This window comes from Hemitrygon akajei, chromosome 26 (genome assembly GCF_048418815.1).
Source record: "Hemitrygon akajei chromosome 26, sHemAka1.3, whole genome shotgun sequence".
In the NCBI taxonomy this organism is placed as follows: Eukaryota; Metazoa; Chordata; class Chondrichthyes; order Myliobatiformes; family Dasyatidae; genus Hemitrygon; species Hemitrygon akajei.
Window position 1 is genome coordinate 40,799,314 of NC_133149.1, and position 21,837 is coordinate 40,821,150.

Genomic DNA, 21,837 nt, shown 5'->3' on the forward strand with positions numbered 1-21,837 from the left:
ATAATAGTGGCTCACCTCTGCCCTCAGCTGGGCAATGATGAAACAGCAGTGTGGTTTACATTTTATGTTCTTGAAATTAATTTTAAAAGCACTATTTTCCCTAACAGCTATTCTGGGGTGGTGGGGGGGGGGGGGTTGCAGGCAGGGGTAGGGTTTAAAAGCAAAACTCTGCAGAAGCTTGGCATCTAGTAAAAAAAAACAGGAGATGCTGGAATAAAGTCTGCCAATGACTGTCAGGGTGGCAATGTAGCATAGCAGTTAGTGCAATGCTTTGCAGTGCCAACAATTGGATTCACTTCCAGCACCTGTCTGTAGGAAGTTTGTATGTTTTCCCCATGGCCACATGGGCTCCCTCCGGGTGCTCTGATTTCCTCAAACAGTTAGGGTTAGTGATCTTTCTAATGCTATGTTGGCACCAGGCAAGCTGCCACCAGCACATTCTTGGACTGTGTCAGTTATTGAGGCAAACAACACATTTCACTGAATATTTCATGCATATATGACAAATAAAGCTGATCTTTGCCATATTTAATCTTTATAGGGAGAAGCGGTTAGTTAGTTATTTGGCTGCAAACCTGTCCAAACTTAAGAGAGGAAAGGACAAATAAATCAAGAAAATGACGAGGAAAAATTAGATAAGGCTTGGTACTTTTTAGTGAAATGTTCTAAATGATTATATTATGATAGATGGTGCAAATCAAATCACACACACCACTGTACAACCATGAAGTCCAGCAAGGGGAAATAGAATAAATCAATCAGAAGCCATTCAGTTCGTTAAGCTTGTTTTACTATTTAGTTAGATTGTGGCTGATCTAAATCTTAGCTCCATCTAGCTATATTGTTGACAAAAATTACAGCCAATAAAAAGTCTATCAATAGAAGTTCTGAAATATTCAGTACATTTAAATTAACCGAGATTGAGGTGTGCAAGGACTTTCCCCCCCCCCCCCCCCCCCCCCCACACACACACAAACATTCTAACAACTTTCTACAGGAACACCATCGAGAGTGTCCTGTCAGGCTGCATCATTGTGTGCTACGGAAACTACAATGCATTGGACTGCAAGATCCTGCAGAGGACAATAAAAACGGCCAAGAGGATTATCGGGGTCTCCGTCCCCCATTTGTGATATTTACTGGGAGTATTGTATACAAAGGACACAAATCATTGTTGAGGATTCCTACCCCCACTCCCAACCCCAGTACTGTCAGGAAAGAAATACAGGAGCATTAGAACTAGGACTGCCAGACGAGGTAACTACTTCTTCCCTCAGGCTGTGAGACTAACAAATACCCTGCCACCACAGAGGTCTCATCACTAGGACAGCGAGCTGTTTACTGTAGTGTTTACTGTTTACCCATGGTGCACACTACATCCACTTTGAACTACATTGTACTAACCTATTTATGGTAATATTTTGTTTTATATGCTGTGTGATATACTGTATGTATTGTGAGGAATATTGTTTCATTTGGTTGTATATATGTACAGGCAAATAGCAATAAACATGAACTTGAATAGCTTTTTGGAGAGAGAATTCCAAATATCAACTAACCTTTGGTCTAAAAGTCACACCTAAACGACCTAGCTTTTATGATCCAAACTCTTTGTTCTGGACACCTCAAAGAGGAAGCATCTACAAAGTTACAAATGATTAATCATACAAACTCATTGCTTTCACTAAGATAGTTTTCTCAATTTCCGTTGTTACTTCATTGTGTGTTCTTGAGGTGTCTTTAATCCAGGGTTTAAGGTGCCTAGGCTTCTGGTCACAGTTGAACAGAAGGAAAACAGAGGCGATCTTGAAGTAAAGGAGCCATTAGGAGGTAGTGACCATAATATGATAAGTTTTTATCTGCAATTTGAGAAGGATAAGGGCAGTTCAGAGGTGTCAGTGTTGCAGTTGAACAAAGGAGACTATGGAGCCATGAGGGAGGAGCTGGCCAAAGTTAACTGGACGGATATCCTAGCAGAAAAGACAGTGGAACAGCAATGGCAGGTATTCTTGGGAATAATGCACAAGATGCAAAATCAGTTCATCCCCCGGAGAAGGAAGGATTCAAAGGGGGGAAAGGGGCCACAGTGGTTGACAAAGGAAGTCAGAGATTGCATAGCATTAAAAAAAGAAGTATGACAGAGCTAAGGTGAGTGGGAAGACAGATGATTGGGAAATTTTTAAGGAACAACAGAACTTAACTAAAAAGGCAATACGGGGAGAAAAAATGAGGTACGAACGCAAGCTAGCCAGGAATATAAAGGAGGATAGCAAAAGCTTTTTTAGGTATGTGAAGAGAAAGAAGATAGTTAAGAACAATGTTGGGCCCGTGAAGAATGAATTGGGTGAAATTGTTATGGGAAACAGAGAAATGGCAGAAGAATTTAATAAGTACTTTAGATCTGTCTTCACTAGGGAAGACACAAGCAATCTCCCAGAATGTATGGATGGGCCAAGGACATAGGGTAACAGAGGAAATGAAACAGATTGACATTAGGAAGGAAACGGTGATGAGTAGACTGATGGGACTGAAGGCTGACAAATCCCCAGGTCCAGATGGTCTGCATCCTAGGGTACTAAAGGAGGTGTCTCTGGAAATTGCGGATGCATTGGTAATCATTTTCCAATGTTCCTTAGATTCAGGATCAGTTCCTGAGGATTGGAGAATGGCTAATGCTATCCCACTTTTTAAGAAAGGAGGGAGGGAGAAAACAATCGTCCTGTCAGCCTAACATCAGTAGTGGGGAAGATGCTAGAGTCCATTATTAAAGATGAAGTAGTGGCATATCTAGATAGCAGTGATAGGATTGGGCCGAGCCAGCATGGATTTACCAAGGGTAAATCGTGCTTGACTAATCTGTTGGAGTTTTTCGAGGATGTAACCAGGAAGTTAGACAAGGGAGATCCAGTGGATGTAGTGTACCTCGATTTTCAGAAGGCATTTGATAAGGTCCCACATAGGAGATTGGTGGGTAAAATCAGAGCTCATGGCATTGGGGGGAAGATATTGACATGGATAGAAAACTGGTTGGCAGATAGAAGGCAAAGGGTAACGGTGAATGGGTGTTTCTCTGAATGGCAGGTGGTGACTAGTGGGGTGCCACAGGGTTCGGTATTGGGACCATAGCTGTTTACGATTTACATCAACAATTTAGATGAAGGCATTGAGAATAACATCAGCAAGTTTGCTGATGATACTAAGCTGGGTGGCAGTGTGACATGTGATGAGGATGTTAGGAGAATTCAGGGTGACTTGGATAGGCTGGGTGAGTGGGCAGATACTTGGCAGATGACGTTTAATGTGAATAAGTGTGAGGTTATCCACTTTGGGAGTAAGAACAGGAAGGCAGATTATTATCTGAACGGTGTAGAGTTAGGTAAGGGAGAAATACAAAGAGATCTAGGAGTCCTTGTTCATCAGTCACTGAAGGTGAATGAGCAAGTGCAGCAGGCAGTGAAGAAGGCTAATGGAATGTTGGCCTTTATTACAAAGGGAATTGAATACAAGAGCAAGGAAATCCTCTTGCATTTGTACAGAGCCCTGGTGAGACTACACCTGGAGTATTGTGTACAGTTTTGGTCTCCAGGGTTAAGGAAGGACATCCTGGCTGTAGAGGAAGTGCAGCGTAGATTCACGAGGTTAATTCCTGGGATGTCTGGACTGTCTTACGCAGAGAGGTTAGAGAGACTGGGCTTGTACACGCTGGAATTAAGGAGATTGAGAGGGGATCTGATTGCAACATATAAGATTATTAAGGGATTGGACAAGATAGAGGCAGGAAATATGTTCCAGATGCTGGGAGAGTCCAGTACCAGAGGGCATGGTTTGAGAATAAGGGGTAGGTCATTTCGAACAGAGTTAAGGAAAAACTTCTTCTCCCAGAGAGTTGTGGGGGTCTGGAATGCACTGCCTCGGAAGGCAGTGGAGGCCAATTCTCTGGATGCTTTAAGAAGGAGCTAGATAGGTATCTTATGAATAGGGGAATCAAGGGATATGGGGACAAGGCAGGAACCGGGTATTGATAGTAGATGATCAGCCATGATCTCAGAATGGCGGTGCAGGCTCGAAGGGCCGAATGGTCTACTTCTGCACCTATTGTCTATAAAACAGGATGCAGAAGACTACGACTAATTACTGTTGGGCTTGTGAATTGCTATGTTAGATAATAAAGTGGCCATTTCATTAGGTAGACTCGATGAACTTGGTGTGTTCTTCTGCTGCTGTAGTCCATCCACTTCGAGGTTCGACATGTTGTGCATTTAGAGATGCTCCTCTGCACACCACCGTTGCAATGTGTGGTTATTTGAGTCACTATCACCTTTCTGTCAGCTTGAACCAATCTGGCCAATCTCCTCTGATCTCTTTCATTAACAAAACATTTTCATCCACATAAGTGTCATTCACTGGACGTTTTTTTTCCCACACCATTCTCTGTAAACTCGAGCGACTGTCGTGTATGAGATCAACAGTTTCTGAGATACTCAAACCACCCCGTATGGCACCAATAATCATTCCATGGTCAAAATCACTTAAGATCACATTTCTTCCCCATCCTGATACTTGGTCTGAACAACTGAAGCTCTTGACCATGTCCGCATACTTTTATGTATTGAGTTGCTGCCACATGATTGGCTGATTAGATACTTGCATTAACAAGCAAGTGTTCCATTATACCTAAAGTGGCCACTGAGTACATGCATTAGTATATACACACATACTGTACATACAAAATTTGGACAAATACAAGGGTCACAATTAATAGATTTGCTAGTGATATTAACATTGTCAGTATCATTGGCACTGGGGAAGAACATTTTAGGTTTAGAATAGTGATTTTTTTTTGGGCACAAATACCAGCCAATCTTGAGAAGTGTAGGAAAATATATTTGAGAATGAATAAGATAAATGGTAAGACACTAAGAAATGTTAAAAAAAAAAGGGGTCTTGGAATGCATGGAGATCATGTCTGCAAATCACTTAATGTGGGAAAAAACATTAAGCTAACTGGTTAAGGAGATAGATTTATTGGCTAGGGCAGAGAACATTAGAGCAGGGGCAAAACACCATTTCTCAAGAGTATCAAGAGTAGGACCAGTTCTGGTCACCACAATATGGGAAGTGTGATAGAACTAGTAAAGGTGCAGAGATTTACAAGGAGAGACTGAATGGAGTCAATTTCTTTAGAACAAATGAGATTGAGAGGAGATTTGAGGCTAGAGATTTATTTCCTTAATAGAGAGGATAGTAAATAAGGGAATGAATTTCAATCAGTAGTTTAGAGGATTAGAGGGAAGTTGAGAAAATTCATCACCCTGCAACCCTATGCTTACTATGACACAGTAAACATATCTTCTCTGAAACATCAGTACTGGCTCATTGGTCTATGCCAGTAAATCAATCCCACCAGTCACACTTACTCTATGGTTGCTTTGTGATTTACTCTCACCACACATGCTCAAGTTCTCCTTTTCATTCTTATGCCACTTACCTGCACTATGTGACAATTCACAGTAGCACATTTTGTGGACTTTGAGGAAATCACTTTGTTGCTGATAGATTCATTACTACCATCAGGGAGGAGGTACGGTATCCTGAAGGCACACACTTACCATTTTAGAAAACGTTTCTTTCCCTCCACCATCAGATTTTTATACTATCCATGAACCCTACCTTACTATTTTGCTCTCTTTTTGCACTATTTATTTACCGTACTTCTTCTGGTGGCTTCCTCCTTCCATTTCAGTCCTGAAGAAGGGTCTCAGTCCAAAATGTCAACTGTTTTATTTATTTCCATAGATGCTGCCTGTTCTCCTGAGTTCCACCACCATATTGTGAGAGTTGCTCTGGATTTTCAGCATCTGTACCCTTTCTGGTGTTAAGAATTTATTTTTTATATATTTTATTACAACTCAATTTTTAAAAAAGTATTACACTGTACTGTCACTGCAAAACAACAGATTTCATGACATATATCAATGGTAATAGAGCTGATTATGTGCAAACTCCATGCAGACAGAACATGAGGTCAGATAGGAACCCACTCCCTTGGAGATGTGAAGCAACAGTACTAACTGCTGTAACACTGACATCTAGTTTGAAAAGAGATACATTTCCATGTGAGGATGGGATGGTTTGTGGGTGAACATGAATAGTCATATATTAGTGCATCAATTGTCTTCTACAGAACTTACAAATTTGGGAAACATCTTCACAGCACATTCCTATTTGATGTATACACTACATCAGTGAAGGGAGTCAAATATTTAGAGTTGTGGATCCTGCATTAGCAATAGTCCCTATCAAACAAGTTACTGTAGCTTGGAATTTGTAGATTGAGTGTTGTTGAAGCTGCACTTCTGAGTATTCTACTATTCTCCTCCCTGGCAAGGCTGCAAGACACCCAACATTCTCTTGAAAACTGATTCCATGACCTATGACTCACTTCCATGGAATCTTTACAACTCATGTTTCCATTTTTTTTTGCAGAGTTTGTCTTCTTTTGCACATTAGTTTGTTTGTCAGTCTTTAAGTACATTTTTTGCAGATTATATTGTATTTTAATATTCCTGTAAATGCTTGCAAAAAAATGAAACTCAACATAGCATATGGTAGCAGAGTCATGGGACACAACAAAGAAATAGGCCCTTTACTCCATCCAGTCTATACCAAACTATTATTCCTCCTAGACCCATTGACCAGCACCTAGTTCATAACCTCACCTACCCTTCCAATTCATGTACTTATCCCATCTTCTCTTTAATGTTGAAATTAAACTCACATCCAACATTTCTGCTGGCAGCTCCTTCCATACTCTCACCTCTCTCTGGGGCGAAGTAGTTTGCCCTCATGTTCTCCTTAAACATTTCACATATACATACTTTGATAATAAATTTACTTTGAACTCTAATCTCTCTGTCAGCTTAGTTAAGATTCTGGTCTCTCTAGACTCACACTGTTAATGTCAGCTGATACAACATTCAATGCATTTATTAATGGCAACAGGGAGGGGGCCATTTTGCTTCACTTTGCTTGTGATCAGAAGACCCTACTGGACATTTGTAATGTAGAATACTGCAAGTCCAGTTCACTGGCTCATTGGTGAAACTAACGGCAGGGTAGCCGCATGGCCTTGATTGTGTGGGGATCAGGTCCTCATGCCGCAGGCTCGCCTGTTGCAGCTGCCCAGGAAAGGTGTGGCAGGCGTCTGTGCTGGGTTGGAGGTTGGCCACTCTCATCAGTGCTGCCCTCCAGTGTTTGGCTCAGGCGGAAGGGGTGGGAAGACAAGCTGGATTGCGCTTGTCTGCAGCTGCACTAGCACCTGACGAGGAACTGCTACGCACTTGTTCTTGCAGAAATATGCCTTTAGGACAACATCCATGCACCATCAATCTTCACATCACGATACTCAGGGCCTTGGGCTATATTTTTTTGTGACCGTATGGTTTACTGCTATCATGTGTTTTGTGCTGTATGTGACTGCTGGTTCTATGTTTTGCACCTTGACCTCAGAGGAACTCTGTTTCATTTAGTTGTATTCATTTGTATGGTTGAATAATAATTAAACTTGAACTGTACCAATTTCTAACAATTGCAATAAGAGAATTGAGTGGTCAGGATTAAAATCAATCTACACATTATATTTAAAAATATGAGATTTTAAAAAATTGGATAAATGGACAATGTTTCCTTCTGTTGCATTAACATGAGCAACCAGGAAAGGTATTACAATTTAATAAGGTTTCTGCAAAACAACAATAATAAGAATTTCAAAACATTATGGTACAGTCATGTATGATTTAATTGTGTGAGACTGTTAAGCTGAGTAGAATTGGAGATTAAAGCAGATGTTTCCTTGATATCAAGGCAAATGCAGCTTACCTAGAACCACATGTCACCATTTCCCACATGCTTCACTGCTGTCTTGCTAAATGAGAGTCACTTAAAGAACATTTAAATGAAGAAAGCCACTTTAATACTCCCCTAAAATTTTCAAACACAAGGTCAACAGGACTATAGTGTACTGTACACCTCAGATTCTACTGCATTTGAACAGCTGGTAATGGAGATCATTCTGCATTGGATTTGAACCCAGATTTCATTGTTAAAAGCAATGTAATAAAACACATTTACAATATCAAGTTGGGAAGTTCAGTTAAAAATTAATTACACTTCAACCTTAAAGTAGCAGAGCATTTTACTACATAATCCATCACAAGAACAAAACAATCAGACAAGATAAACTAAACATTAAACATACAAAGCAAGATGGTTTAAGCCCCAATCGTTAACAGCATTTCATTTCAGATGCAGTATTATTTATCACTGAAAATCCACTGTACATTTTTAAAACATTCAAAAATACATAGCACAGAATTTTTGCCCAAATGCTTGTAATCAGATTCATAATAATCCAGATCTTTCAGCAACCATTCTATTCTTGTTATGTATTTCATAAAAGCAGACATCCAAGTATCACCTGTACCTACTTACGATGTGCCGTAATACTACTGCAACTGTTTCAATAGTACACCAAGGCCCTGACACCCAAGATTTCCAAATATTCTAATTACAGGTACATTTAATATGTAACCAGTGGCTTAATTTCCAATCTGTAAAGAGGAATAGATGTGGGGTCTACACCACAATCTCACACAAAGCTACAAATTTATTCTGCTTGTTTCAAATTGGTCTCACTTGCAATAACGCAGTAAATAGGAGCAAATCATTAAGTATATCCGGTGAAGATAAGGAGCTCCACTGAGGTTAAACATGAGCAAAAGGGGAAAAGGAAGCTGCTTATTCTCCTTTCTGGATTTTCTGCTCAGATGAATGAGCATTAGTGTAAGTCCCATCAAAAAGCTTCTCCTTCAGGTTCCTCAGGTAGTCCTGTGGCCCTTTGCCTTCCAAGGCCGAGGGGTGCTTATAGGAACCCCCAATTCGGTCCCACAATGTGAAATACTGGCCATAGTTATAGTCAAAGTACAGATGGTGATCTGTGTGATGAGCTGAGCCATTAATGACACCCTCGAGAACTCTGGGGACTCTGTAGTCCCCGTCGTGAATGGACACTGTCCAAATGTTGACAAAGATGTAGAGACCCAAGTAAACCACCTTGTGTAGCGGGAAGAGGAAAGGGTAGATATGATATGGGATGCTCTGTAGGAAGCCGTCCACTGGGTGAAAAGCATGACTTGCAAATGGAGTCGGGATCTTCCAAGTATGATGAGGCTTATGTAAATGCTGTAGACAACACCAGAAGTTACAATTCATACTAATATTAAGGTACATGGTCAAGACCACACTATGTATCATTAATCAACTAACATATAAAGCAGGGTCAGTTGAAAGGAAAAGACAATAGCATTATATTTAAAAATTAATGTTCAAGGGAAATAATGTCAACAACATCAATGCATTTCAAAACTTTGTTTAAACATGTAAATAAGAATATATAGTCCATGAGGCAGCAGCACTAAGAGGGATGGAACTAATAAACAGCTCCTGCAAAGAGCTGGCACAATTAAAACAGGGCAATGGGGGAACATGCAATGAGATAGCAGCTAGCCACATCTGAATACCTTTCTCCCAGTTATGCATTTCTGGAATGTGTATAATTGTTAAAATTAACTTTTGCCATTCTCAGATCTCTGCAAGCAAACAAACCCTGTAATCTAAACCCAAGCTTCTTACTTTGTAGAGGAGCCTGTGATGGAGAAACCGATGGATCCAGTAGATACACATGTCTGTGAAGAAGAGGAAGGAGATCATACTGAGCACCACTCCAAACCAACCTGAAAAGAAAGGAAGGTCAGAAGCTCAGTATACAGACATTCAACTATTGAAAATTGTTTCATAACTTCACTCAGTGTCATATCTACATTTCATAATTTGGTGCAACACACAATGTTGGAGGAACTCAGGCAGCATTCATGGAAATTAAATTTTGGGCATTTTGTGTGTTCTAAATTTTCAGCATCTGCAGAATCTCATGTTCATAATTTGGTGGTGGATGTGTGTAATGGACCATACACACACACTATACATGTATAAATAATACTACATATAACTAAGTTATATTCCAAAGCCTGTCATTTTAATGTTTTTCTTGGTCAGTTATGGTTACTGTGAATAGCAACACAAACATGCATTTGTAATAACATAATTAACATCTAAAACATTTAACGATGCTTTAGAAACAGAATTTGGCAGTGAAGCAAGAAGTAGTAATAAGTTCTAACATCCAGGCAACAAGTTCTTTCAAAATCTCAAAAAAAAAAGTATGATTTAAAGTAAATCTAGATCTCAGGCCAGCAGAATAAAATCTAATTTAAGTTCAGACAAAAACAGCACATCAGGAGTAGATCATCTGGTCTTTCAATATGATGATGGCTTACCTTCCCATGGTCCCCATCCCTTTGCAGTTCATCTTTACCCTCAATTACTCAAGCTTCCTATAATTTAACTTATTTGCTTGTTATGTGCTGAGTCATATGACGTGGGTGATCATGGTCTTTCCATGACCATGATTGTTCCTGGCAAATTTTTCTACAGAAATGGTTTGCCATTGCCTTTTTCTGGGCAGCGTCTTTACCAGAAGAGTGACGCCAGCCATTATCGATATTCTTCGGAGACTGCCTGCCTGGCGTCAATGGTCGCATAACCAGGACTCGTGACCTGCACCAGCTACTCATACAACCATCAACCACTTGCTCCCATAGCTTCATGTGACCCGATCCTGAGGGGGTAGGGCACTAAGCAGGTACTATACCTTACCATAGGGTGACCTGTCGGCTAGCAGAGGGAAGGAGTGCCTTACACCTCCCTTGATAGAGACGCATCTCTATCTTGCCACTCCAATAACTTATCTACATCCTCTGAAATTCTCTCCTCCGGCAGCTTGTGGAGGCTGGATTACTGAAAGAATTTAGAGATTTGCCATCCTTTTATGGGGGGGGGGGGGGGGGGAGGAATCCTATACACCCAAGTTGTGAGTGATTGCTCCTGTGTCTTATAAATTCATTCCCTCATTTGCCCTCATTTGAAATTCTCCCACTGGTGGAAGCATAGCAACTAGCCCTTGTTATTCTCAACTAAACCTAACAAACAGGTTCAATATTGTGGCCGTCAATCTTCGGCTTGCTGTTTCAGGACTGATTTCTACAGGAGATTAAACAAAAAAAAATGACAAATATCTTGCTCCCAAGTGGAAACACACCCAAAAGTTAGCCCATTTCCCACTTTCTGTTGCACTTATTTTCAAACACTCACCGTAAGGAGAATCTGTGATGCTATCATACAATTTGCTGTAGCCTCGAATTTCTGCAAAGAACAGCCCGACAGTTGGAATACTTATCCATGGAAGTGACTGCATAGCATACTTTATTTCCCGCTGCACTTGATTCTACAGGAGAGAGATAAAGTTCAGTGCAGACAACACTTGTGTTACAGCTGCATGGGTAATGAAAATTCACCTAAACAAAACTCAAATCACTATCTAAAAATTTGAGATATGGGATAAAACTTGCTCTTACAGAATTTAGGTGAAGAAAAAAAATAAAGTATTTCTTTTATGAATGTATTTTTCGATACATGCACAGATGCAGCAGCACCGAGTTATGGAAAAATTGCAATACCGAGAATGCAACTTCTCTGTAACTTATAATTGTTGCAATAATCCTGCAATGTTTACTTAAATTGACTGTTTCCAAAAATTCAGAAGAAATGAAAAACTCTAAATATTTCCCCCGCACCACCATTTGAAAATATTTAAAAGTGGAGGCTGATTGCTTCTTGATTATTCAGGGTGTCAAACATTACTGGGAGAAGGCAGAAGAATGGGGCTGAAAGGGATAATAAATCAGCTACAATGAAATGGTGAAGCAAACTCAATGGGCTTAACTCTGCTCCTTGTCTATGGGAACGTACTTCAGCTCAGGATTTCTGTGCCATTTTCTCACCTCTCAAGCTGGAGTCTGAGATGTTTCAATAAGGGAGAATTTCCACATTCTAACCTTTCTGTTAGAAAATCTTTCTAATCAAAATTAGTTATTTCAGGTTTCCCTTATTCATTGCCCACAGAAACCATTAAACAGCTTGACTCTGAAGATGGATTCTGCAGCATATTAATCTTCAAATAAAAATCATTACTTTTCAAGTCTCTATGACATGTAGCACACGCACAATGAAGTCAGGCAAAAGATGAAGTAACACATTTTTAAAAAAGCAGAATTTACTATTTATAAGGAGCTAAACATTTTTTAAATGATGAGAGAGAATGACACTTAAAAATTACAACTCAGTAGACACTTTAAACTGGACCAAGAAATTTAATTCCTTATGAGTGCGTGGGTGGGGGGGGGGTCTACATACACAGTAGCCAATACCCAGTGGTGCCCAGTGGATCTAAAAATCAAATCAAAACAGGTAGAATCACAAAAATTCCATTGAGCATAATACTTACCGGCAAATATTGTGGGTGCTTCTTCAATGTATGATCAAAAATAAGATAATAGCTCAAAGTTCCAAAGCAGAAATATATGGCTGCAGCTCCCAGATTAGTTACAACTAGGAGGCTAATCAGCTGACGTAGAGTGCCATCCTCTGGCCAGGAGCTGGGGTAAACATATGGTGTGAAAAAGTAGTAGTCTGCATAATGTAGTACGATATCCATGGCATAACCTGTGGATCAAAAGGTCTTAGTGAGTTATCCCTTTCTGAATCAATCCACAATGAAGAATCCAAGTCTACCACCTCTTTCAGAGCTCCATCCAGAATTTACCCAAGTGGCCCAAACTGAAGTTAATCACTTGCAAGATTATATTCCTTATTTAAAATGTATTGAAATAATTTCACAGAAGTTAAGCTAATTGCAAGCAGTCCTAATTGTTCCAATACAAAAACAAATACAGTGGACTCTGGTTAATTGGGACCAGTACATTTTGGCCCTATTAATTAGCTGAAGCTTCATGGAAATAGTTAAAAAGGCACAAAAAAAGACAAACTACCATTTAACTGAGTAACAAAATTTGTATTTAAATTAAATGTTACCACACTACTATAAAACCATATTAGTTCCTAATAGAACTCATCGATGGTGGGATTCATTCTGTATACTCTGCCGTGTTTCTTTGACTGTAAATGAACAAAATCAGTGCAGCCACCTAGTGCAGATAATAACTAATTTCATACAATGCTCTCAACGATTGCCTCCTCCAAATCTTCTTTTTCATTGTAACATTCAAGATGATTGTCCATACCTTCAAATTCATAGCAGTTCCTAATTTGAAGTAGTGGAATCATTTCATTTTCATTCCCAGCCATTCCTGGCATCTCCAAGCCAAACTGCATGAAACTACAGTGAGCAAAATGGTTCTGAATTGTCTTCCTGCTTATTTCTCATCAACTATCAGTGACAGAAATCACTGCTTTTGAACACAAACACAACTAATGCTATTTAAAAACTATTTGATCTAAGCATAGTGTAGTGTTTAACAGCCACAAAAGTGCACGACTGATGCTAGTTAGGAACTGTTTGGCAGCACTCTCCTGTCCCAATTAAGCAGAATAGTGTCCCACATAAACAAAAGGAATCCAGGCTATTTCCTTAATTAGTTTTTGTTCTTTATGAGTTGTCCCAATTAAGCAGATGCCCCAATTAACTGGAATCCACTGTACATCATTTACATGTTACTGTAGGGAGGTTTTGTCCCTATAGAAACTGTGCAAAAAAAAAATCACTGCACAATGTAATGAAACAGGTTGGACACCTACACAATAGCTACAATTGGTTTTCTCTAAAGGACTACACTTTCATAAGCTCACAATTTAAAAAGAATGGCAACTATGTGTCAATTACAGCTGCCCTCGGGCTGCCCAAAATTTTTCTCATAGTGAGCAAAGCTGACAATTCAGGACATTTATACAAACTGACATTCCTTTTTTTTAAAAAAAAACACTACAATAGGCTACATATATTGAACATTACAGAACTTAAATGTTGTTTCTGTGAATGATAGATCTCAAACAGACAAGATTGCAGCAGATTTATTAAATTGCCAGATTAGTAATCCAGAAATATTGATTCAAATCCTTCAATTATCAATGCAGTTTTTAAGTTCACTTTCATAAAAAGTGAAAACTAATCTGAAGTTGACTATGCAACCATACCACTATTCTAGTACATCGTATTTAACTCTGATTTATAGAATCACTGTCTACCACAGAGTAGGACTACCCCTGACTGAGCTGGTCATTTCAGAGAACCAGACGGCCAGTGGCAAGTGAGAGAATCCAACATGAGGATAAACCGTCTTGACGACATCTTTACCTATACACCTACTGTAGGACACATCCATCCACAACAACATTGGTAGGAGCAAAAACCACAACCTTCACAGAGTTAAATTCCATCTGCAACTCAAGGCACCTTCCATCATACATTCTGCTAAACAGAACTGAACAGAACACATTGCACAGATCAAACTAGAAACTTTTAGATCCCAAGAGTCATCATCATGATCTATAACGCCTATCATTACAATCTAGCCAAGAACCAACCCCAGTTCCACCAGGAGGAGAGAAATACGTTTGAAGAAACACCTGGTAAAGCTGTAATCTAGAACTATTTAATGTCCTCTGGTATCAAGGCCTCTGTAGGTTTTGCATGCATAGCCTCAAAGCTCTCAATAGTATCCTGAATGTTTCCCAACTTCAGCACCCCTAGGCCAGAGATTCCTTAAGCATCAGTGTCAATCTTCAGGTGGTTATAAATACATCTCTGATTTGGGTAACTTTTCCCGTATCCAACTGGTACCCTTTTGCTTGACAGAGCTTGGAATGGAGCCCTGTCTACTTGTCAAAGTTATGGGTAGTGTTGTTGACCCTGAACAGATAATCAGCTCACTGATCATCAGTCTAGATTTTCCCAAATCCAATCAGGGCCTTTTTAAAATATAGACAAAAGAGACGAGTTCTGGAGATGGGAGTAATTGCCATTGATGTCACAGAAGCATTTGACTAAGTGTGGAATTAAGGAGCCTTGATAAAACTGAAGTTAACAAACACCAAGGTGAAAGGCATTGCACAAAAGGGAAATGGTTGATGTTGATGAAGACCAATCATCCCAATCTCAGCACACGTCGACAAAAGATTATCATGACTAAGGCTACGTCCACACTAGACTGGATAAATCCGTAAACGAAGCTTTTTCTCTTCGTTTTGATCCTCTGTCCACACTAAAATGGTGTTTTCCTCCCCCGAAAACGGAGAATTTCAGAAACGCTCTCCAGAGTGTGTAATTTTGAAAATGCCGGATTGGACGGAGCAGTGTGGACGGGGTAACCGGAGAAATCTAAAACCGCTGTCATGACGTGCCGGAACAGATGGTGACGGCAGCGCGGCATTTCATTGTTTTCTTGAACGCAACCTAACAATTTCAGAACAGATGGCAACGAGACTGAAGCCAGAAGAGTTAGAAATGTACTCACCAAATACTTTGACCCATAACTTACTGAATAAATAAGTATACTCACTTTGCCCTGTTTTCTGTCCTTGCTCGTATGCAGGTGGTTTACCTATTTATGCAAGTACTTCTCTGACAATAGATGTATAACAGCCTAATGTAACATTGTATGGAAATACAAGATAACACTGATGCAGACATGTTTTATACATTTAACAAGGGGCTTTATTAATGCAACAGAGTTAGTCAGTTTTCCAATGTTCGTCGTCTGCTGGGTCATGCTGTCCGTGAACTCCCTGTCGGTTGCCTCCATACACTCCAGTATTTGTTTTTTTTTGGTTTTAAGTCCACCTTCGCAAGAGCCAACAGCTGTCCGTCGTTTAAGTTTTTCTAGTCTGTAACTGAACAAACACGCAGCAAGTCTTTCATGGCGAGATTCGACACCAAACATGTCGCTTGTTTTCGGTAGATGTGTCCTGTGCATGTGCAGTAGGAGGAAATTCGCCGAAATATCCGTTTTAATGTGGACAGAAGTATTTTCAAGAATGCTTAGTGTGGACGCCTATCGTTTTTACGCGAAACCGGCTTTTTCAAAATTATCTGGGTCTAGTGTGGATGTAGCCTCAATCCCAGGGCCAACCAGCTTCAACAGCTTCAAAAGTTTCTTCGGATCTGAATGAATTGAAGCACTTAATTATACGATACTTAGTTCCATTCATGGCCCTCAGGAAATGAATAATTCACAAAGACCTAAAAAGCAATCTGGCGTATCCCAAGAAACATTCATGACACATAATGATCACTTTTAACAAAAGTACAAATATTTATCCTCAACACTAAATGATATTAGCACCTAATCGATTGAAAATATAACCTATCACCTCAATGCTGTAGCAAGGTAAAAAAGATAAACCAAGGCTTAATTTCCAGTTTCCTAATGACACAATGGGAGGCAATATCCACCCACTGAGTCAATGCTGGTTTGTAGAGGAATCCCATTTTCCTCACAATATTCCCTGGAAGCTATTCTTCCCACATTCCTGGTAATTGAACCCCAGATCTCACCACACACTACAGGCAATTTACAATGACCAAATAATCCACTGATCTGCACATCTTTGGGATGTGGGAGGAAACTCCTCAGAGCCACTGGGGAAACCTATGCACTCAAACAGAAAATGTGTATACTGTACACAGATGTCAGGATTGAAGCCACGTTGCTAGAGCTGCAAGGAAGCAGTTCTACTAGCAATAGATCCCAAGCCATTGTTTTGAAGAGAATTGTAGATACCCCTTTCGCCCTCCTATTATTTGATTATTATCTTTGCTGCTTCCGGGAGACACTGCCCACAAACTGTGTATTTTCTATAAGCGACTGCTTCAAAAGCACTTCAGTAAGTATCTCAAATTGTCTCACAATCAAACAACAAATCAAACAAAAAAAATCATTAAATGCCATGAAAAGAAACCTTTCATTTATAAATTTTGTCCACTTCAGTGTTGTATTTGTGGGATTCCATTTACTAAACCTGAGTAGGTAAGACACACACCCACCACACTAGAATTCAGAATCAGGTTTATTATCATTAAAGTATGTCATGAAATGTGTTGTTTTGTGACAGTAATGCAGTGCAATACATTAAACAATTACTATAAGTTGCAATAAAAAATAATTAATGTAAAAAGGAATAGAGAGATAGTATTCAGAGATCATTCAGAAATCCCATGGCGGAGGGGAAGAAGTTGTTCCTAAAACTTTCAGAGTGTGCATATTCAGGCTCCTGTACCTCCTCCCTGATGGCAGTAACAACAAAAGTGCATGTCCCGAGTGGTGAAGGTCTTTAATCATGTATGCTGCCTTCTTGAAGCATGCTTTTTGAAGATGTCCTTGGTGGTGGTGGGGAGGCTTGTAAAGTGGTTTGGAACATCCAGATATTATGAATAACATAGCTACAAGATACTTCTGTTCAGCTCCATTCTGAAGCAAATGCTCTCCATTTCATGCACATCCTTACCATCCAGATGTTATGGGAAACTATTTCATCGTTGTAAGAATCACATATCTGATCTGAAGCACACCAATTCCTATGCTTATAGCATCCCCTTGGTACTACAAAGTCAGCACCTAAAAGACTAACAAACAAACAATACCATTAAGGAGTCAAGTAAAATGGATATAGTCAAGAGTTGTACACCACAGAAAAGGTCCCTTCAGCTGAACACATCAATGATAACTGTGACATCTAAGCCAATCCCATTTACCTACATTAGACTGGCATTTCTCTGCTCCTTTCCTTTCCAAGTACCTGGCCAAATAACTTCTAACAGTGTAATTGTACCTGCCCCTCTCATTTCCACTGGCAGCTCAGTTCATATGCTCACTATCCTCTATGGAAAACCTACCGATCAGATTTCCATCAATGAATTCCCTTATACCTTGCACTCAAGCCCTTTAGTTTTAGACACCCTACTCAAAGAAAAGCTTTTTCCACCCTATAATATTATAAATCTTTATCAGGTCATCCCTAAGCCTTCCTGTGAGAATAAGCCCAAACTGATAAAACTCACATTAGAACTACAGCCATCCATTCCGGACAACATTCTGTAGAAACTCTTCTGCACTCTCTCTGTTGCTACCATGTCTTTCCTGCAATCAGGATTCCATATAACACTCCAAATGCAGTCTGGCCAACATTTACTTAAATAAAAACAGTTGCAACATGACATCCCAACTCTTATACTTAATGCCTCATCATATGAAGGCAAGCTTTATTCACTACCCTGTCCACTGGTAAGGAATGCCCTTTTCAGAGATCAATGAACTTGTAGTCAGCCCAAAGTCCCTCTGTACATTTACATTCCTGAGGTCTCACCATTTATTGTGCAGTAACAAAAACTACAGATGTTAATGTGGGATGCACAGCAATGGTGCGAAACAAAACTGAGTTTACGTTTCAGACTGAAGACCTTTCATCAGAATTGGGAAAATGAGAAGCCAACTCGTTTCCTCTTTGCCTAGCTCTGATGATGGGTCTTCGACTTGAAATGTTAACTTAGTTTTGCTTTGCACAGATGCTACTGAGGGGCATCTGAACAGATTCTCTTTCCACAATTGCTATTGTGCAAAAGGACTTGGGAGTGCTCGTTCATGAATTGCTAAAGAATTGTTTGCAGATACAACAGGTCATCAGGAGGACATTGGAATGTTGACCTTCATTGCCAGAGGGATTTAATTTAAGAGCAGGGAGATTATGCTGCAACCAGAGTACTGGTGAAGTGTGCATTTCCAGTATCCTTACTTGAGAAAAAAAATACGCTGAGTTAAGGGGGTTAGCCTAGCATTGTACTCACTGGAATTCAGAAGAATGAGAGGGGATTTATAAAGAAACATAATATTATGAAAGGGATATTTTAGAGGCAAGAAAGCTGTTTCCACTGGTAAATGAGACTAGAACTAGGGGACATAACCCCAAAACTTGGGGGGGGGGGGGAAAGGAGTAGGTTTAGGACAGAAATGAGGAAGAACTAATTTTTCCTGAGAGTAGTGAATCTGTGGAATTCTTTGCCCAGGAAAGTAGTACAGACAACCTCATTAAATATAATTAAGACACAGATTAAGGGCTATGGTTATGGCAGACTCCAGCAGTTAAGTGGCACTGAGTCCATGGCCAGATCCGCCACAATATTAATAAATGGCAGAACAGGCTTGGCAGAGCAGACGACCTATTCCTGCTCCTATTTCTTATTACTTGCTGAGGGGTTGCAGTATTTTTCTGTTCTAACCCAGAAGTGTAGTCACTGTTGTGAAGCAGCCAACATATTCAGACAGAGCAAGTTCCCGAAAGCAGCAATGATAATAACTATTTTTATCAATTGTGGCATTCACCAACACATAAATATTAACCAGAACTTTGTACTTAAATAAACAGGTCAATGAATCCATCATGGCCAAGACAAAGGAAACCAAAATGGAACTAATCCCACACCATAGCCAGTTTGTTTTAAAAACTGAAAAAGATGGAAAAGATAAGGCAACATCTCTGGAAAGAGAATAATGGTCGGATTAGCTACCCTTCCTCAGAATTAGGAAAGAGAGAAAAAGCGAGATCGTTTTGAGTATGAGAGAAGAGTGTCTGTCATCACCATTAGAACTGAAGACACCGTCAGGTTGAAATAGAGTGGGGGGTAATCTGAACTCTGGATTGGGACACAGAACCTTACATATTCCCCTCCGATTCAAATTAGTTTATTATCACATTCACCAGAGTGCAATTAAATGTTTTGCTCACATGAATCTTACAAAGTAAACAGTATATACGGTAATAATAAATACAGCGCCATACAAAATAGCAGATGGTGAAAAGACTGTTAGTGCAAATCTAAAGCAATGCAAAAGGAAATGCTCAAGTGACAAAATAACGAAGTAACCGAACGAGGTAGAATTAAGAATACGACGTAGGAAGAGGGCATTCGGCCCATCTAGTCGACGTCTGACCCGTAATCGATTCCCTCCACGTTCCACAACTACCCACCTTCCCCACAGATAATACCGGACCTTCTGGCTCGAAAGGGTAGGAGGTACTCACTGAGCCGACACTGAAGGCTCAATCACCCGATCACTACTGCACGAAAATCCAGGCTCTCACCGGCAATTCCAGTACCAAAACGACCTGCCCGCCAGCCCGCCCACCGTCATCCGTGATTGACAGTAGAAACCGGCCAATCCGATCATGCGATTCTTAGCCCCTGGTTGATTGCTCGATTAAACCACCCCGCCTTCTCTGGAGGGGCAGAGCTAGCCAATAATGGGAGGCGGGCGGGGAAATCCGTCGGGCTATTCAGCTTTGAGAGGGTAGGATTGGGTGCCACTCACATTGCGTCCTGTCAGCTCAGGCTGCGATTGGCTGAGCAGTCGCCTGACTCATTACATCACTCATAGAACCACTATCCGCCCTCTGTGCTCGGAGAGTAAATTTTACAGTTTTAAAGGGACCGGCGTGATGAGAACCCTGAGAATTACAGATCCATGTGAATGGGTAAACATTCGGCCCGTCGATTGTACTCTTTCCTAGATGCTGCCTGGCCTACTGAGTTCCTCCTACTTTCAAATCTCTTACTATCTTTCCTTTCAGTTAGTCCTGACGAAGGGTCTCGGCCCGAAACGTCGACATTGCTTCTCCCTATAGATGCTGCCTGGCCTGCTGTGTTCCACCAGCATTTTGTGTGTGTTCCTCCAACACTATGTGTGCGTTCCCTCCATAATATGTAATGTCAGAATTATGCCATTTGGCCCACTGAGTTTGCTCTGTCAATTGATCATGATTTATTTGATTTGTTTTCCTTCCTCCTGGCTTCTGCACATAACCTTTGAACCCTAATCAAGAACCTATCAACCTCTGTTTGAAGTATACCTGTAACTGAAAATTCTTTCCAAGTTCAAAACAAATTTATTAACAAAGTACATATATGCCACCATATCCAACCCCTGCAATCCATCTTATCAATGAAAGATGGCACCCAACAGGATGGCCTAATAACCAATCTGCAAAAGCCAACAAACTATGCAAATACAAAAGAAAAAAAAGATCCTTCTTGCTGATGATCAACACTGGTGCACCCAGGGGTGTGTACTTAGCCCACTGCTCTACTCTGCATACACATGACTGTGTGGCCAGGCATAGCTCAAATACTATCTATAAATTTGCTGATGATACAACCATTGTTGGTAGAATCTCAGGTGATGATGAGAGGACATACAGGAGTGAGATATGCCAACTAATGGAGCAGTGTCTCAGAAAGGCAGCGTCCATAATTACGGACCACCAGCACCCAGGGCATGCCCTTTTCTCACTGTTACCATCAGGTAGGAGGTACAGAAGCCTGAAGGCACACACTCAGTGATTCAGGGACAGCTTCTTCCCCTCTGCCATCCGATTCCGAAATGGACATTCAACCCATGAACACTACCTCACATTTTAAAAATTGCTATTATTTTGAACTACTTATTTTAACTTAACTATTTAAATATATATGAAAATAACTGGTTCATTGGGACTTGGGGAGAGCAGGCAGCGGCCCAACACATTGGGAACACCTACTCTGGAGCCTTTTGAGTTTCTGTGCACTAGAATTGCAGTAACATGCCATGATGCATCCAGTCAGAATACTTTCAACAATGCAGGAACAGCTTCTTCCCCTCTGCCATCTGATTCCTAAATGGACATTGAAGCTTTGGACACTACCTCACTTTTTAAAAATATACAGTATTCATGTTATTGCACGTCCTTTTAAATCTATTCAATATTTACTATTATGTTTAATTTATTTTTTTCTCTCACTGCTAGATTATCTATTGCATTGAACTGCTGCTGCTAAGT

General features: G+C 40.2%; 1 protein-coding gene across 4 annotated transcripts; it reads right to left on the reverse strand.

Moving 5' to 3' along the window:
- Positions 1 to 7,949: 7,949 nt before the first annotated feature.
- On the reverse strand, positions 7,950 to 20,236 carry sc5d (sterol-C5-desaturase). 4 transcript variants are annotated; one of them, XM_073030008.1, is made up of 5 exons: positions 20,107 to 20,236; positions 12,461 to 12,678; positions 11,269 to 11,401; positions 9,691 to 9,791; positions 7,950 to 9,240 (listed from the first exon to the last, which is right to left on the reverse strand). In XM_073030008.1, the coding sequence occupies exons 2-5, from the start codon at positions 12,668 to 12,670 to the stop codon at positions 8,797 to 8,799; spliced, it is 888 nt and encodes a 295-aa protein (XP_072886109.1). In that variant the 5' UTR covers positions 12,671 to 12,678; positions 20,107 to 20,236; the 3' UTR covers positions 7,950 to 8,796. The 4 variants fall into 4 exon arrangements, with proteins under 4 accessions (XP_072886109.1, XP_072886107.1, XP_072886108.1 ...); XM_073030006.1 differs by having other exon boundaries at positions 20,047 to 20,161; XM_073030007.1 differs by having other exon boundaries at positions 19,993 to 20,138.
- Positions 20,237 to 21,837: the final 1,601 nt, after the last annotated feature.

Bases quoted from the DNA above. Each gene is read 5' to 3' on its own strand.
- sc5d (XM_073030008.1), bottom strand. From the start codon at position 12,670: ATGGATATCGTACTACATTATGCAGACTACTACTTTTTCACACCATAT. The intron at 9,792-11,268 runs GTGAGTGTTTGA...CTTTCTTTTCAG, and splicing joins CATCACAGATTCTCCTTACG to GTTGGTTTGGAGTGGTGCTC. The intron at 9,241-9,690 runs GTAAGAAGCTTG...TGTTGTCTACAG, and splicing joins ATCACAGGCTCCTCTACAAA to CATTTACATAAGCCTCATCA.